This window comes from Clavelina lepadiformis, chromosome 8, assembly GCF_947623445.1.
Source record: "Clavelina lepadiformis chromosome 8, kaClaLepa1.1, whole genome shotgun sequence".
Lineage (NCBI taxonomy): Eukaryota > Metazoa > Chordata > Ascidiacea > Aplousobranchia > Clavelinidae > Clavelina > Clavelina lepadiformis.
Window position 1 is genome coordinate 7,796,216 of NC_135247.1, and position 19,520 is coordinate 7,815,735.

At 35.0% G+C, this 19,520-nt stretch overlaps 1 protein-coding gene across 6 annotated transcripts in view; it reads right to left on the reverse strand.

Moving 5' to 3' along the window:
• LOC143468236 (FH1/FH2 domain-containing protein 3-like) overlaps positions 1–16,601 on the reverse strand; it is a 39,627-nt gene extending 23,026 nt beyond the window's left edge. For 4 of the 6 annotated variants that reach the window (XM_076965310.1, XM_076965309.1, XM_076965308.1 and 1 more), the window contains exons 1-5: positions 16,325–16,601; positions 16,162–16,265; positions 12,978–13,036; positions 11,246–11,313; positions 3,910–4,015 (exon numbers count right to left, since the gene is read on the reverse strand). In XM_076965310.1, coding sequence (XP_076821425.1) covers positions 3,910–4,015; positions 11,246–11,313; positions 12,978–13,036; positions 16,162–16,265; positions 16,325–16,519 — 532 coding nt within the window. In that variant the 5' untranslated portion in view covers positions 16,520–16,601. The remainder of the gene's footprint in view (positions 1–3,909; positions 4,016–11,245; positions 11,314–12,977; positions 13,037–16,161; positions 16,266–16,324) is intronic. The other 2 variants (XM_076965312.1, XM_076965311.1) reach the window with 1 other exon arrangement.
• Between the last annotated feature and the right edge of the window lie 2,919 nt (positions 16,602–19,520).

Here is a 19,520-nt window from a genome sequence, read left to right on the forward strand (position 1 = left end):
AATAGTAAGCCAACGAGATTTCCGTTTCATCATTTAAAAACAAACAAGATAAGACCGTTCGTTTGAGTAGGTTACGTTTTTTAAATGACGTGACGTTCACACCTGTGATTGCTGCGTCTTTTCCTGCGCACTTTTGCGGTGCATCGTCGTTCGCTTTTATGAAACCGTAAAATCTATCGTCATTGGTTTCACAGGGTAGGATCAGGACCACGTATTTAGTAATTGGTTGATAATTAATCGAAACAATGAATTCAGCAAGTGGCACAACGCAGCAAGTTATCAAATCCAAGATTTTGACACAATACTTTTGCAAACGAAGTGTTTGTACAAAAGCATTTCCGGTTAATTGCACAACAGAAGATTTGTTTTTTCTCTCTAAAATGTGTGAATTTGGAGGTAAACAGGATTGCTACTATTTTTATGTATTACGCAACAATACTGTACATAGACATGCGCGGCTAGATTTTCTTCTTAGGATTTTCCTTCCCGTTGTTAAGGTTAGACGGTTAGGAGAATGGTGATGCAACATGGTTCATTGAAGTTAGAGAATGAGAATGGTTGGTTGAAGTTAGATTTAGACTGGAAGGAAGATTTAGTTAAGTTAGGTTGTTAACAAGAAACAATGAGAAATAACTTGGAACGCACCGTTCTTTTTCGGTAAATAGCGGCAGCAGAAAATATTGGCTGTTCTTTTGTGATAGGTTCAACAACTTCATGCAGCTAGAACTACATAGTAAATAGCGTTTACGATATTTTTTGCCTAAAACTTAAGAAATACTGTACATCAAGAAAAAATTAATTTACATATGTTTTGGCCATACATCATATTTGTAAAGGCCGAGGCGGCAATAGTGCATGGGTTTGTGCCAATACGGTGAACGAAAGACATGCGTAGCTTGTATACTGTATAGCAGTTGTAATTTTTCGCATATAGCAGTTGTAATACACCGTAACAAAAAAGATTGTCCACATAAGACAACATAGAAAAGCAAGGGAAATGGGCATTAAAAAACGGCGGCTTTGTTCAACTAAATTCTCACAAAGATTTCGCTTATTTTTTATTATTCGCTGTTTATTTTTTTCTACTTTAATTAAGCATTCGGGGGAAAGTGAAACAAGCGTGAAGTCAGTTAATGAAAAATCTGTGTGAATTCATTCTTAAATTATTAATTTACATAAATTTTCTTTAATCATTCTGTAAATGATACGAAAAACACAAAAATTAATCATTTCCGGTCAGGAAAAGGAATTTCCTAAAAAAATGTCATTGTCTCCCATACCGAATATTTATGTAAAATTGTTATTGCTTCAGAACTATTTTTAAAAAGATTCAAAAAAAAAAGAATTTAATCCAGACCAATGATCGGAAAAAAGCAGCAAATCCAAAGGATTAAAACGTGCAAGAATAATTGTGTAGGAAAATGACTTTGAGGTCTGTGCAAATTTCATCAGAGTCAAAATTGGTAAATGCATTTAACGTTCAACACAATGTAGTTTCTCCAAAATCTGCTATAAATTTCAAAATAAAAACAAATGAAATTTATATTGGACAAACTCATGTTTCATTGAATATGTTCCTCAGTATGTTCAAGATACCGTACTTAGCGATACCGATACATTTTTTTGCCTTAAAGTGCACATCTTAAATAAAACTATGTGGAATGTAATGATCAGATTACAGTACGTTTTATGTTTAAGCTTTGGAAGTTGGCAGAAAAATAATAAATGTTTGAAAGTGACTATTTCGCCAAATGTAGGTCACGCAGCCCGTTGTTAAAGATAGGCGATTAGAATAGGAGAATGGGCATACAAATAGTTGACTTTAGTTATCTTGGGTTCAATTGAAGCTACATTTAGGTTAGGTTTAGGTTAATTGTTATAACATTTAAGTTAGGTTAACAGAAAACTTGTGCAAAATAGCTTCAGACATATGATTTTCTCCGTGAAATAATGGCAGCCTAAATGCTTTAGCAGTTTAGCTGGCTATCACTACCGTTGTAGCTTGCCGGGCACGTTCCAACACGAAAAATATAACCACTCACAACATTCATGCGCGTAGTATACGCGACGGTGACTTCGGGTATGCCACGCCTAACCACACACATCACACCGGTCGGTGCAGTCAACCGCATGCCCATCCATTTGCTCCAGAGTCGTTACAGGTATTTCTAATTTCTATTACAGCTGTTTGCATTTAAATCCATTAAAATAGTATTCTAATTGGAGCCGCTAATATGCTTTAGCAACCGGTAACAACTCCTATTTCGAGTTCGTCTCACTAAGGTGAATCGCTAGCCTATAAAACACTTAACGCTACCTATGTACGTGTTAATTGATATGTACGTGATATGTATGACGTCACAACTCTTTGTCTTAGATTTATATCTTTAGATTTATATTATTAGACCTAAACTTTACAAATCATTTCCTAACCAACAACGTTTTACCCTTCAGTCTAACCAAAACATATTGTGTTAAATTGTGGCATTTCACAATCAGTTTTGAACAGCAAAAACTTCACGGAGTGACTATTTCACCATATATAGGTTTTTCTAACAAGGAATCTTGGTTGTAATTGCGTATTGTTTTTTTGTATTGTATTGTTTATTTTTCGCCATTAACTGTGCGGAGCGAAAGTTACGATGCTAACCGTTGTAGTTTAGCACAATAAAAACACATGCTCACGAACAGTTAACGAGCAAGAAAAAGTGGCGAAGCCCAAGGAAACTTGGGATTAAAACATGCAAGATAGCAATAATACAATATGGTGCTATAAGATGGTAGGTTAGCATGGCCACCAAATCCGCAAAATAATTCCTAAGATAAACGAATATTATTTCGTTGTTGGTTTATCAGACTCCGTTAACTACTGATACACAAGTTGAGCATCACAGTACGATAACCAAAACGACATGGTTCTTGAATATAGTTACAACAACGAAACGTTTACTTCTTTCAGAGCACATATCTCAGAGACGCATTGGATATCACTGCAGAAACTAGACTGAACGTAGAGAGCGCGCATTGTGCGCTGTGGTAACATACGTTTACACTTTGCACAATCAAGAAGTAACAGAAACGGGACGCGCATACCAAACAAGGTCAAAATATAGCAAAGCGTTTGCTGGTAAACACACGATATTGAAGACTAATAACATTGTTGATGTTGTCTGAACCGTGTTAACCAAATTTTAAAGTAAAATAAGAAACAGGATATAGTTTGGCAATTTTAAGGTTAACTTTATATTTTTCGACACGGGCTTTCGCAAGCATAAGCTTGCTTCTACAGGTGTACTGTGACGACTTGACGTTATTCCTAAAGGACTTAAAATTACTAATAACATTATAATATTATCAAATCTACACAAGAAATCCATAGGAATAAGGGCTAATTATGACAATTAGCACATAGGTCAGGAAGCCTGTTGTTAAAGGTAGGCGGTTAGGATGGAAGAATGGGTATGCAAAAATTTGATTTTAGTGTAGTTAGATTTAAATTAGAAAGTAGATTTAGGTTACTATTTAAAACATTTTAGTTAAGTTAACAAGAAACTGTGCAAAATAGCTTCGAATGAACGATTTTTTCTGGTGAAATAATGCCAGCCAAAACTCTAATTTATAAATCGCAAATTGTAAATCATTCTCTGATTACCTTAAATGGGAAGTGTACAATGTACATATTGTACACCAGGGAAGTCGATCGAGGAAGGATTTTCAGTTGATCTCAAACGATTTTTAATTTTCACAGAACTTTTGGGAGTTCAACGTTTACAACAACAAATTTTATTGAAAAGAAACCTGTTCTATATGCTTTTCTACACTACACTTGCTTTTCTAAGCAGCCAGAATTAAATACAGTAGGTGCAGATTAAAAGATGGTAGAAGTTATCAAGCATGAAAAAGGTTTACCTCGTAAAATATAATTTTGGTAATTTTGGTCTGCTTCTGCACCAACTTTAATAAGACAAGTAAGCCCATCTGCATTGACAAATTGATGAACCAGATCCTTGTCGTCCTGCAAAATGCAAACAGAATTCTACGTTAAAAATTACAACCAATGGCAATATAACGGTATGAATAAAATCAGTATGAATTCCTTGTTGGATGCAGAAACGTCAAATAAAAAATGTAGTATCACTGCTGCACATCTTATTGCAAAATATTTACAAGTAAAAGACATCTTGCTCATTATTATGTAGACCAACGATTCACGGGAATACCAAATTTGTCTGTTTTTAGATATTTTCTTCCTCATTACACCAGTTACGATGTTGAGAGAAGAGTAATCTCCTAGTACTTTCTGGCAAGACCATGAAGTACTTCTAACCAGTTGTTAAGCAAGTAAACTAAGCGAATGCCCTGCGGTTATGAAGCATAACCGCACCATGTGCCCAGCTATTTAGAAATCAAGTAAGAAAGAATGCGTACAATGAGGAAACAACGATGGAATCTGGTACTGATACGATGTCCTCGATCTTATAAACTAAGTCTTCAACCCGCGTATAAACAAACCAAACGCATATAACAAAATTAACAAGTAAATAATTATCAGCAAATAAATTTAACTTATATCCGTGTTCGCATCGGCTCTTCCGGTAAAGCAAAGAAACTCCTAGCATCGTGCGAAGCAAAAAAGCTCGACAAAGATTGACATATCTCAATAAATTAGCCACAGATGGGAATACTAAAAACAACGACTTCATACGCATGTCCCGCAACAGAGAGACATAGAGGACCATGATCGCCGATGTTTGTCGTAGATCTGGCACTTAATAAACTATTAATAAGCAAACCGAATAATCGAGTAAAGGAGCTACAAATTACAATCATATAATGTCGAATAGGTTATGAACAGCTTTTCCGTTCATATATAATTACTAGGGCAACCAGTTTGTTGACCTAAAAAGTTTAAATTTTGACTTTAAAATTTGCAAATTTTGACCTAAAAAGTTTAAATTTTGACCATATTTTGAAAAACGCTATACTGATAGTCTCTACACTGTCTACAGCAACTTTCCAATCTAAAGCTGCATTTAAAATTGACAAAACGCTTTTCTAGTGTTGACTTTTTTTCGTTTCTGCGTATTAAGATTGACAACTTGCAGTTTCAAATCCAATGCCTTCACATCGTGACGTCACCAGACGCGCTGAAAGGCCTTCCCTCTCTTTGTGGCTTTGGTTCTAAGTATAATTTGGGGCACTGGAATTGTTTGCGGTACAAGAAAAGAGAAAAACGGAAGAATAATATTACAAAATGGTTACAAAATTACAAGTTTAATAGATTTTGACCTAAAAAGAAGACCTAAAGAAACAATTTGACCGTATTTTGACCTAACGTAACATTTTGACTTTATTTGACCTAATAACTTCTATACCACACGTCGTACAAAGCTGAAATTTGTTTTGTGCTTGTTTGATAGCATTCTGAGCAGGTTAAAAAAAATTGACCATATTGACTTTTGGTTGCCCTAATAATTACATTCGGTAACAACTAATCCTAATTACAATCTTCCCAGCACGAAACGTATTCCATATCGCAGCATTATTGACAATGAATTGTGAATAATTAATTGTAAGTTTCCAAACTTCAAGCGCTCAAAAGAAAAACAGTTATGCAATAACATTACAAGTTTCATCAAACATCACCTTGAAGGCTTGTAAACTAGTTAGCATCAAATGGCCAATTCGCTAAACCTACTTGTATTTATGCACAAAAAGCGTCATGAGTCATGACTAGGGCCATTTTTATATGACCTTAAAAAATCAATAATATGACTTTATTTTTTGGAAAATATGACTTTATATGACTTTATGTGAAAATCGTGTATTTTTACATGCGAACAACGTCACACACGGAACTAAAGAGTAAAACATACGCAACATAACAGTAATACACATCCATTTCTATTTTAAACCACTGTTGTAGTACAGTTTCATGTAGTGTGGAATGTTAGAGTCTTTGAAGTTACGATTTGGACGTAAAAATGACTTTAGTAATGAAAATGAGCGCTCCACAGACGCTGATGTGGGTTGACACTTCTGCAGTTTTGCATAAAGCGCTGGTGAAATGTCTTGTCTTTGTAGCTCCATAATTTGTTTCACATCGTTTTTGTCCAATCGCTTCTTAATGTAATTTTTGAGCTCAAGCGGATCTTTTCCGAAATCAAGGGCATTTAGATCAGCATGGGCCTCTTTGATGGTGTACGTACAACTTTCCATTTTGAGTATTAAGTTTGAAATATTGTTGTAGTGGAGGCATATTTCTGTTAACTGACTAGTCAACTTTGGATCGTTGACTGAATTTTTGACGCTCTTTACAATAACTCCTTCACCTTCCCATGCATTGACTATTTCTTTCACTTGTGGAAGTCTCTCGGCATAATATTGAGCAGCATTCAACCAGCTACCCCAACGTTAAGCTAGACCAAGGTTGAGCTTTTTAGCTTGCCTACCCACTGACTGAACTTCACATGACGTCCCACTTCAATGTACAGAAGTAGAACAGATCGTGTTGCAACACAATGCAACGTGTGAGTGTGACCTCATAATGCAATTTGTGACCTCATAAAATATAGGTCTGTGACTGTAAGTGTTATGTTCAATCAGAAATTGCCTTACTTTCTTAGTGCTTCATTGCTTCACCGCTTAAATTGGTACTTTTTATTTAAAGTATACAACGATATGACTTTATAACTCAAAAATATGACTATATAACTTAAAAAGCTGATTTATGACCTAACCAGGAAAATATGACTTTATATGACTTCATAACTTTTTTAATATACCTCATAGGGATGCGATTTTTGCGTTAAAGTTGATTTCACGACTTACTGATGCATAGAAAAAAATATGACTTTAATGACTTTAAATGGCCCTAGTCATGACCCAACAATAACCGACAAAATTTGATTTAAACATAAGGTTCGTGCTCGTCAAGCACTCGTTGGTCGATGTAAATACCAACGCAGGCCCGTCTGTGAAGCTAAGCTACTTACATTAACAAAGGAAAACTTTGTTCAGGGCTTGATACAATGAAACAACGTTCTCACACGTCCGAGAGGCGCTTTTAGCACCGTAGTCTTTTTAGCATCATTTCATGCGCCTTCTGCTCTACTAATTCATTTCGTGCGCCTTCTACACAAGTAATTAAGGCATAAAATATCGAATCAGCATTTCAAACATGCTTGACTATTAAGCAATTCTATAAAAAATCAAGCGCTTATAAACTAATATGCATGATTATGTGTCCTTGTCACCAAACCGAGCTTGAACTGAGCGAAATGCACTAACGTATAATGTTGCAAATACTGTAGATATACAGTTTTTGTAAACGCAACAATTCACATAAGGAATGCGAATGAAAGCATTTTGTAGCCTAATTTCTGCTTTGCTTTGCTTTAGAAACAACAACGATTTAATTCTAATATTTAAAGAATAAAAACTTATTTCTAAAAGTTAGGTATTCGTATTCAGTTTGATCGTCTAGAATGGACATCCCCAGGAAAAGCATTCACCAATGTCAAACAATACAATCCACTAAAAATAAACAGAAAGCAAGCATTGTCATCCAATTTTAACTAACAATTGTCACAAAAGTAATGTGAGAAAACAATGCTAATGTCGGGAATGGCTAATGAGCTGCTTGCAGCTGCGTGCGGCCAAGTCCTGAATAATAATATCATTACCTGCAATGACTTTGAAGTGATTTAAATTCACAAAGCAGGCCATAACAAACGTCATTACTTCGTTGGACAGACTAATGAGCAAGCAAATACCGGTATTAACTGTTGCAGCGACTAATGATGCATAAGCAACTGGCCTGACGATTACCAAATGTAACTTCAAATCGTCACAGTATCATCAATGAGATTATGATTAACTCTTTCGCAGACCAATTGAAACTGCATAAGTATGCACATGACACTAGCGATATATATACATGCATGTAGTAACGTAGTGCTACTGCGATGAACACAGTAATAAGCGCTGATTCCGACAAACAAAGAAAGTTGTTTGATTTTGTTCTTCGAACTTGGTGTTAATGGTAGTGGAAACAAAATCTGAATGTTGTAGTCCCAGTGGGGCGTAAAGTTAAGTATCCATATAGCATACCAGCACAGTTCTTGAACAACATTTAAAAACATGGTGATAATGGTTGCAAGAAACAGCAACTGTGCAAACGTCTCATCGAAAGAAAACGTGCATTTTCTGCATATTTCAATCATACTGCATAGCTCTAAGCATTCGTAGAATTATACTCAAAAGTTTTTACGTTTATAAATTCTTGAATCCGTGAATGCAGCAAGGCGGGCTAATGTTAGATAAGAAAAGGGACACATAAAAACTGGCAAAATGACATTTGAACCAGGGATAAAAACGTGAACAATGGAAGGAGGGATACAGTCCATTAAAATTTTCTTGCCAAGCATGGGTGGCGGCATGAAGGGGACTTTGGAGAAGCAGCGTTGAGAAACTCTGATCAGAAGAATCTAGTAATTTGGCCTTTAGGTTGTTAAATTTGGACACAAATTTTATAGTCGACTCCGCTTCATCCGACCACTTTGGTCACAGCTGATTATACTCATCAAAGTCATCATATTAAGCACTGAAGCGAACTTGTCGGAATTGACAATACTGTAATAATAAGCATTTGTATAGCGCCCTATATACGATAAACACCGCTTAAAGACGCTTTACAGTCAACATACAAAAACAACAAGTAGAAAATATAAAAGTTTAAAAACAGCAAAATGTTATAAAAACAAAGATTAAAAAAGTTTTATTACCAAAAGGTATGGTCAAGAGGGCAATACGCTTATCTTTACTCTGTATTACGGAGTAAAAACGTAGTAAGCAACGAAAGCATGAGGTCGGAGAAGGCAACTGTTAGGCCTGGGAAAAATCGTTTGTATTGTATTGCATTTTAGTTTGCGAAGGCTGGCAGGTGCAATGTACTTGCAGACTGGGTTTAGGTTAAGCTGCAAGCTGTGACTATAAAACCCAATAGTGACAGTGTAGCACGTGCACCCACGACATCCTTAACTTGCACGCCGGACTTTTTTATTCCTAATATACGTGATGTTTCTGTCCACTTTGGCGAACAATCCATCTTAACCCATCACTTCACTTTTTACCGCGTAATCATCCGCGATTAGGCGTTTCTTCTCCCATTTGGCCAACCCAAAACCTCAAATGTAGCGGTATTCACTTTTGTCCAGTATGGCTTGCCATATTACCATACTTTGTCTGAAAACGTCAAAAATCACTTGATATGACGTAGCACTCTCTCTTTCGCCTTCTGAATGGTGGGCGTGAAAGGCTTTCCAGAGAATATAGCAGCATTATCACTGTTGGTGTTAAGCAGATGTTTGTGAGAATAAACCAGAGTATTATGTGTAATGTTTACTTTTGTTCCGTAGTAGGAGCATTTGTCCAAATAAATTGTTCGACCAGATTACCCAGAGGCCGACCAAGTGGAGTCAACTGTATTTTTTTGTTAGAGAGTTTCTTAATCTATCAAAACATAAACTCGTTTTAAATGAAATTTCACTGAGCAAAGGCCGAATAAGAGGTTTTAATTTAAAAAAACGAAATTGGAGTAAAATACAAAAGTTAACTATAGTAATGAAATCTAATACATGTCCTGTGTATACAACATCGGTGTTACCTTGTTTGCAGTTTTAATCATTATATGTGTTATTGCTGTATTTGTCATGCATCACATTGCACCTTATACTAAGCGTTCTTTACTTTTTTAAGCAAATACTGTGGTAAAATCAAAGTCCAGTACTATCTCCTGCGTGGTAAATATTGCCATTCAAAACACCTGCAGGATGACATTAGAACAATAATAATATCTCCTCTACATCTTGGCAAAGAAAACCCAAATCTGGGAAATGGATTGTTTCAAAAAGTGTCCCGAATAAAAGTTTTGAGAACCAAATTTGTTCCACACTTCTTGGTACATATATCACTGGTGATGCATGCAACGTCAATCAAGTCTTCAGGCAGTACGTGAAGTAATCGACCAACATCTGCAACTCTCCACAAACCATCTATGTCAAAAAAAGGTTGCCCTCAACACGAGCTACCTGAACTGGACCTCCGTTCCTTGTATGGAGTTTCATTTAGTGGGATTTTTCTTCTTTCTTCCAGAAAAATGGCTTGGTTCTATCTTAACTGTGATACAACTGCACTCGCCCCTTTGTCCTCGAGGCTTTGACATATTTGCTTGCATTAGTCGTGGTAATTATCATCACTGCCAATATGTTCGTGACCACCTGCGTCAGCACAATTTTTCTTCTCCAACAATTGAGGCAAAAAATGAAATGAATGTATGTCACAATTTAAATTATCACAATAAACAACAAATAGTGCAAGCAACAAATAAGAAAAAATATTTTAACTTTTGGCTGACTCAATGTGAGAGTTTCTTGGCTTTTCAAACAGAGGCATCAACTTTTCTTTTTGGTAAATGGCCTTTTACAAAAAAAGGAGATCTTTTTGGTTCAATTTTCAATTCTGATTTTCCTTTATACAGTATTGAGTTTCTAGCTTGTTTAGCTGTTACCACACGCATATCGCTATTCCTGATGTTTTAACCATTATCACCATAAAAATTTAAGCCTCATTCTTATTAGATACTTATTACTCCATTTTTCATGCTCTAATGAAACTGTTCTCTTGCTGAAATGGTAGCAACAACACCGTTCAAGATTTAATTCACATTGCTTGAGAGTGCAGATATAATGATCTATTCTTTATCCAGTTTGTCTGCTTTGCAGAATCTCCAAACAAATTATTTCTTATTATTTAGAAAACAATTACTTACATATAAACAATGACAATTATTTTCAAACCATCATCAATGTATCAACCAATTTAACATAACGGTAGTTTCCATTACAATTTAAAAACAACTGCAACTTAAAAATAGTAAAAAAGCGTTCATACATACGCACAAAGTATTGTATATATATAATATTAAAACACATCTTAGATACTTTTGAGTGATGAAATATATTTGTAACTCTATTGAAAAAAATGGTATACTGTACATGCAGTATTATTAACTTGACACATGGTAGTAATGTAAGCAGGCAAACATCAAAGTAAAATGAAGCCCATTCAGCCTTCATGAGGTTTGCATAGCCACCGTCTACCATTAATTTTCCTATGACATGCTTGTGCTAACTTCAATTGCTGCACAGTATGAATAATTTAATCCCAGTGTTCTAAAAAATACCTGAAATATTTGCTTCAGTGAAAACAATGCTCTGCGTAACTCACGTCCTTTGGAATTATACAGTTTCTCTGCAAATTAAATGTAGTAAAAATGATATTTTTGACAATATCCATGTAAAACATTCCAATAATATTGATATTTTAAATTGGCTACACATGGAAAACTATGCAAAATCAACATTTGCCGAATTACACCATTTTTTCCATAATAAAATTCGCTTAAAAAGTAGGTAAGTAAACATTAAAAAGTAAGGTAACTTAATTTTCAATACAGTGATGACAGACAAGATGAAGGAATTCAATTTCATATTCAGGAAGTTATATAACTCAATCAATTGCTCAATTGCTTTCAGATCAATTGATTTCAGATTACCCAAATAGCAAATCTAACACAGCACTAAATTTATTTAGCGTAATTTCACGAACCTAAATTCAATGCTAGTAAAATGTTTTATGATAGTTGCAGCCAGAGCTGGGCAACCGCTTTTCTAAAAATAATGTCACTCATGCTCTCGCTTGTCAATGAAAAAGAGCGTCGCTCGTGCTTTTGCTCTTCTAAAAAGAAAATAGCATGCTCGTTTTGCCGCTTATGCTCCCGCACTTTTTGGTAATCAAAAAATATTTTCACTCCACACATTTTCGAAAACCAATCACATCCATAGGTTGCAAATTTGTATTGTAAAACGTTTCTCTAACTTAATCTGTAATTGCTTATCATTATTTGTTGTAAATGTTACAAAAATTCATGGAATCCTATGTTGAAGAATTTTTTTCGGTTATACCTGCCGCAAATGATTAGTAGACGAGTAAAGTTTTACGAACCTTCTAGCATTGTAGATGCCGACGTTTAACAATTTAATGTTCTTTACTTTCACAGCATATATCAGTTATAAAAATAACGTGAACACGAAAGAAATTAAAACGCAATGATGACAGCTCGGCTCAACTGTGTCAGTCTTTCCATCATTTCATCAGTCACCAGTCTCATTGACCATTGTTATCAGGTTAAAAAGCAAAGCGTTTATATCAAACTTCCATTACATGGTTCTGACGCACTTAGTGTTGCGTATTGTATTGTTTATTTTTGGCCATTAAATTGTGAGTGAAATTACTCAAAGCAGTAATTTTTTATTCAGCATCGTTTGTAAAATCAAAGTCTTACGGCAGTCTAAAAACTTATATAATATTTTTAAATTTAAATATTTGTATCCATATTGTGCGTTAACAGCGATGTTTGTGAAAAAAAAACGACAAGCGAATAACCCTTAACAAGAAGTGTGCTCATGATTCCGTACCTACTTTAAAAAAAGAGAGATTGTTCACAGAAAAAAGAAGTGTGCTCAAAATTAATCATGTTTGTACCTAGGTATGGTGGTAACGAATAAAATTAGTCTCAAAAGAAGTCAAAAAGATTTGTTTATGTAAAAACTTCTATCAATTTTGTGCGTTCACAGCATTGTTTGTGCCAAAAAAAAGAGGCGAGACAATAACCCTTGTAAAAGCACACCGCTCGTGGTTCTGTTCCTAATTTCATAAATGAGCAGCATTCTTGAGATGGCTCCTGAAAAAAGGAGCGCGCTTATTTTCGCTCGTGCCCAGCTCCACTCATTGATTAAAAGTCTAATAAACTTACAAAAATACAATATCAAAAACATATTTTCCAGTTGATAAAGAAAAAAACATATAAAAGAAAGATAATTGTACCAACACATGAAAATAAATCGAATGCTTACCTATACAGGAATGAACACGAACCGACAATTGAGTTCTGATTATAATAGAATTTCTTTTTCTAAATAATTAGTATGTTAATTAGAACATGGATTATAATCTAACAATCTTCCAAAAAATACTGTAATTGCTAGAAATTAAGAAATAAATTGGACAACTTAAATCAGAGTTCGAATAATCACTGAGTATTAGAACAGGTTTAGTTCTATAATTATACCAAATATTACATGATACAGTAGGCGCCACATATTATATGACCACCTAAGATCAGATTTTTTGGGAAATCTCACATTGCACAATTGAGACAAAAAATGATAGAAAAATTTGCAAGAGATGGAAAAAGTGGTCATAATATCAAAAGACATTTCTTTCACCAAAATGATCATATAAAGCGAGTGGTCACATTATCCGTGGTCATAATAAGCGGATTCTACTGTACTTGGCGTCTTGCACAGTGCTCTTGAATATAATATAAAACTTAAACAGAAAATGAAAAAATGTATAATGTAAAGGCCAAGGATAAGTTTTATATTGTTTACTGGGCAAATTTTTGCCTTTTCCCAAACAAACAATCAAACTGACTCATGTTATAGTATGCTTCGAGATTACAAGCAGTAACGTTGTTATTAAATTCAGTTTTTATGCACCATTTCGCATCAGAAAAAGACCTAAACTGAGGAAGAAAAGTGTTTGACATAAATTTGAACTAGCGATGGCTCTTTTACATATCATTAAGACAACATGTATTGAGTATTCCACTAAGTGCTTGAAAAAGTCTTATTGATGACGGTCGTTTTCCTGGCATTACGCCATCATACAATGCTTTTAACATCATTAGGCTTTTTAAGGTGAGGAGCAAGTGCAAAAACAAGTTGACTTTCAATCAAAAAAAAATAAATATAACAAGTATGATATACAGGAGAAAGAATTTTTCATTGATATTCAGTGATCTAGCAATTGCAGTTAAAAAGATGTCGCAAAAAACACACACAGATTTGGAGCTAATTATGACATGCATGGTGAAATATATGACACCACAATGAGAAAACAATATGCATAAGCATTAGGGCTGGGAATTTAGCCTATTTTCGTTAGTAGTTAGCCGGATGGCATTGGCCGTAAGCTACGATAATCACCAAATGGCAAGTCATAATGTTAAATGCAGGCAAAAGTACTGTTACTTCTAAAGAAGAGTGAAGAAAACTGCTGTATTAGCAATGTATGCCATGCTGGATTCCAAAATTTATCAAGGAGACAAACTATTCAAGCATTAAAATGATTAATAGAGCAGCACATTTCCATGAGAAGATGGATTACCATACAATTTGCTTTAAATTTTCCCCTACAAGTACATTTTCAGCTAATGGCTAACAAAATGTATGGTCGCTAACGCTAAGTGCTTCAGCAAATAGCGACCATTAGCTGAATAAGTATTCGCATCCCTAATAAGCATGCAGATTGTTTATGAATTCAGTTTGAATAAAACGTTTTGTGTTGATGACCAAAAATAACAAATAAGGATATTTAAGTACTTATCACAGTGCTCTTCAACCTTTTTGTCAACGCGGAACCCCTCATATACTTTCGCGTTTGTCACGGAACCCCACTAACAAAAGTTTAGAAATTACGAATTGCTTGGTCAGAAAATAAACTATTTCGTTATTACACTGTTACACTTCAAAAAATAATTAGACATTTCAAAACATAAACAGTTATTACAAAAGTTATAAAGTCAGACATTTAATGCCTCTGTTGTTGTTGCTTTTCTTTTACAATCTTCTTAAATCGAGGCTCAACGTTGCTTAATGCAATTCTAATACACATATCGACACCCTTCCAGTCTGTACTCTCTACTCAGTCTGCTTATACTTCTGTGATCTGTACATCAGCAACATCCTATGACTGTGATGCAACAATAACGTTCTTGTTAACAGCAAGTGACGCAACAATTATATCAATGTTTTATTCGGTTGTTGACTGCACTCAACTTCTTGTTTAACAAACTGACCTACTTGGAGTATGAATGCGGTGCAGTGATCTAAAAAAAATCGGAATGACGCATCAAAATGCTGAAGCAAGAAATCAATTTCCCTAAATAAACGAGGAACCCTCGCGGAGCCCTTAAAACTCACGGAATCCCACTACGTGTTCTGCGGAACCCCTGTTGAAAAGCACTGACTTATCAGGAATATCTTTGTGTTAGTTTAGCTTAACCTAATTTACAGAAGGTGCATTTTGACTGGTGAAGGTAGTTGCTGAGCTACAGCTTATTGAGAAATGAATATTGAGCACAGTCTTGTCTGTTGGCGATAGCCCAGTTCATATAATTGGTGTAAAGACAAGCATACTTCCCTAGAACATATATACTGTCACCTGAGACATTTCTATGCTGAAAATAAACATCAACTGCTAAATGCTGCTGCCAAAGCAAGACTTTCACACTTAAGACTACTATAAAAAACTTAGGGGCCAGGTGCAGAAATTTTCCTTTCAAAATTCACACATCGAGTCATTTTATGCATTTCTTTGTGTCACTATGTTGGTAACTTGCATCATTAGCAAAAAATACACCATTTATGCGGTGTTTGAGTCAGTTCCATGCCAACTGTTTTAGTGTAGTTAAATAACTCTAAACATTCCAGCATTCAATTGACATTTAAATGGTCTAAAAGAGAAGTCCACTCTTAGACACTCATTTGATGCTAACCCAGGACAAAATACATTTATGAATATATATCGTAAACCCACAGATTCTTATGCCTACTTACACCTTAACAGTTAATATTCCTTTCATACAAGACAAAATTACAAAATCTGTGCTTTAACCATTCACTTCTAACATCTTATCTTTAAAGAAAACTGCATATACACAGAGTGTAAAACTACCAGAAGAGTTGAGCTCATTAAAGCTAGAGATTTGAAAAGTATAAAAAAGCACTAAGGTATCACAGACGAATAATTGCCATTTAAAGCTAAATGGCATTAAGTGAGTGAGTAAAATTTTAAGTGCATGAAAACACAAAAAGTATAGCAATGCAGCAAATGTCCTGAATTATTTTTTTATGCAGATAGCCTACTAATGCAACACCTGATCCTATGTACGCCAATAGTTAGGTCAGTTTTTGTATTAGTAACAACTCTATTTTACAACAACAACTTAAAATTTGTAGAATAACAAAACTGTACCCATCTGCATTAAAGGTTTCAAACTCTTCTCTTTGTTCAGAGATTGACAAATCCAAATCCAAGTATGTAAGTGTGCTCGATAGTTGCAACGTGCAGTCACCAATCTATTCGTAAAACACTAAAATGAGAAGTATGCTTAAATGCAAGCAAGGGAAAATGTTACCTTGTGCGGCGCTTTGAGCAATCTATGCACTCCAGCAAGTTGTTCGCATAATGGTATATCCACATTAAATGTATAACTGGGAGGTCGTGTTGGCTCAGGAAAGTTGGTAGAAGAAAACGGATCTGTATCATCCAGATATTGTACACGACATGTCAACCCTTTAGACCCATTAGTGGAATGACCAGAAATAGACATTTTTATTATTTATGTTAAGTTATATTGCATCTTGAAAATGTTTGATTATTAGAACTTGAAAGTTTCCTACACACAACATGCAGACCATAAACTTAAGTATAATTTTCAATGTTTATTTGATAACTCAGTTATTATTGCAATTATAGCTTCGTTATAATTGATAACTCAGTTATCAATATAAACCCACATTTTCCCAAAAAAATATATCTTCTAAATTAAAATATGAAGTAATATTGCATCTTGAAAATCGTCAGTCTCGTTCATCACAAATTTCTAGTATATGTAAACAAAACATATAGCTAACATAAACACATTGTAATTTGCACTGTACATACGAGACTACTTAATCATTGGTCAATCTTGAAAACACACCAGGGTTGCGAACTCGATCTTGAAAGCACCCGGTTATTTTGCCAAACTTGAACTCAAACTCGAAAAATAAAGTTTTCTGAACCTGAGCTTGAAAAAAAATCGATCGAGTCTGAATTCATTAACTGAGTATCTGAGAAATCTTGAAAAATAAAAAAATTTCTAACTTCTGCATCAGAAACACTAAAAGCAAGCTTTACCTTACAGCGATTGGACTAAACTTTTACCTACCATTCAATGGGTGCACAAGAGGCACAACAGAGTGGTATGTCATGCTATGCTTGAGTGATTTTGAACTTGCAGGTCGATAATAATGGTATTGGTAAAGCCCTTTTCTGACGTAAAAGAATACTACACCAGACGGCAGAGGTGACTAACCTTTTTACAACCAATCTCCAGCTTTTTACATGCAGTGCCAAAGGCACGATAAATTTTTCTTACATGATTGGATATTATGTAATAAACAAAAAAACAATATCGAATACAGCTAACCAACTTTACATGTCATAATGAGACCTTTTGAATTGCTTTGATTTCGCTTGTTTTTCAATGTTTGAAATTAAATCTGCTGCTGAAAGCAGCAATGTATTTGTTAAATTTAAATCGGTCGTTCACAACCGTGTTTCCCTTTTAATCAATTTCAACGAAATATGACTTCATAGGCAAATCACAACGCTATTTAGTGTGTGAAAAATCACCAACTTAAATATGTTGAGCGCAATTTTATTTCTACTTTTAGGTTTAATATGGCATGCATCCATGATTTGGTGGTTTGTTATACGCATTACAGTAAAACCTTCATTAACTTTTGCGGCTTGAAATTATAATTAACTCCCAAAATCGATAAAAAAAACTTGAAGTTGAACTTAACAATACTGCTGAACTCAAACTTGAATTCCAATAATTAAATGCAGAACTCGAACTCAGACTTTAAAAACTTTTCTGAACTCGAACTTGAACTCACTTGAAAATCGATTGAGTTTGCAACCCTGATACACACCCATAAAGTTTGGCCATTTTTATGTTTGGACTCAATTAATATACACTTTAAATATAGAAAACGTTAAAACGTTTCAATTAAGCAATTACTCCTCTACAGAAAAATATTTGTGTCCACCCGATAACTTACCTCATCTACATAAAAACTGTTATCTTTCAAAAAACCTCGGAATTTTCCTATCTTCCACATGCATTTTGCAGATTTGTTTTACCTGACGCTCAGTCAAGCGTAACCGGATGTGATGTAATGCAATGCGGATCCAAGAATTGGAAAAAACAACATTATTTTTGGATTCAACGCGCCAAACATACAGCAAAATCGATGAAACATCTCCGACACTAAAAATTGTGTTGATCAGTGTTATCAATGAAGCGTTTTTGACAAGAAATCGTCTGTGTAAAAACATAACTTTTGGGGTGACAGCATGCATAGAAGGCTGAATTCTTTGTTTATTTACTTGAAATTGGTCTTTAAAAACCATCTAACTTTCCTGGCTTGTTTAGGTTAATAAAAATCGACGTGAATACGTTTAAAATTTCTTATGTGTACGTTGACGAGACTCATGCGTGCGTGATGTGCCACCCTTTTTCTCAATAGCCTCTTATACTCACTGCCTAACTGGAACGTTTGTATGATGCAACGGACTTCTGTGGTAAAAATTGGCTTCAGCGAAACTGCGACAACCAACCGACGCAGAGTAGCTGTTTTGCTCTAGCCTAGGCCTATATTCAGCATTGAAATTATAACGTTGGCTTGATGCATATTTTCGCATTACATTTAAAGGCGTAGCCTATTTTTCAAACTTTCCGGGTCTAGGCCTAGTATACAAGTTCACATCCAGATGACGTCATAATTTGAGTAGCTGGGGTCTAGTATTCAAAGGCATAATGTGGTTGTGCATTTGTTTGGTAGACCCAACTTTCTAATAGGCCTAGGCCTAGCAGGGTAAAGGTAATGCAATGCCCATTAACATGAACCATTCTAGTCACGGTCACTGATGAGCCACTTATGACAAACATTTCGAAATGCAAATAACCGCGTAGACTAAAAACAGATGCAATAACCAGACAGCTGCATACCAAACAAAAACCCAACATTCTTGAAAAACGTCAAAACTGCGCCGAGCCTACAGTCAAAGAGCGTCTGCCTTCTTCGCAACAAGAATGTCGTCCAATAAACAGGTAGTATAGCAACGCATTGCTCTTTAGCGTCACCTGCTGCACTAAATAAAGAAGTTATAATATATCTGACATCTGTACGTTGATTCTTCAATCCATTTCTTGCCAATTGCGGCAAGCAAAATAGATACCATCGTAAAGGTGAGTAAATTTCTGCTAATATTCGCAAATAAAAAACTTGTAATACAGAGTTAGATTTCTCAGCAGTGTCGATTGAAAGTTTTAGTCGAATCGTTTCGTATAGCTTATTTTTCGTCATCGTCACTCGTCAGTGAGGGAACGAAAAATAAAGTGCTAACCATTACAATGTAGAAACATCACAGTTCAGCCAGCAGACAATGACGGTACAAAGCAGCAAAGCCCAAAGGTTTAAAACGTGCAAGAATGATTATAACATAAGTCATGAGATAAAGACGATTAATGGTTACCACCCGCGCAAATAACAATAAAACAG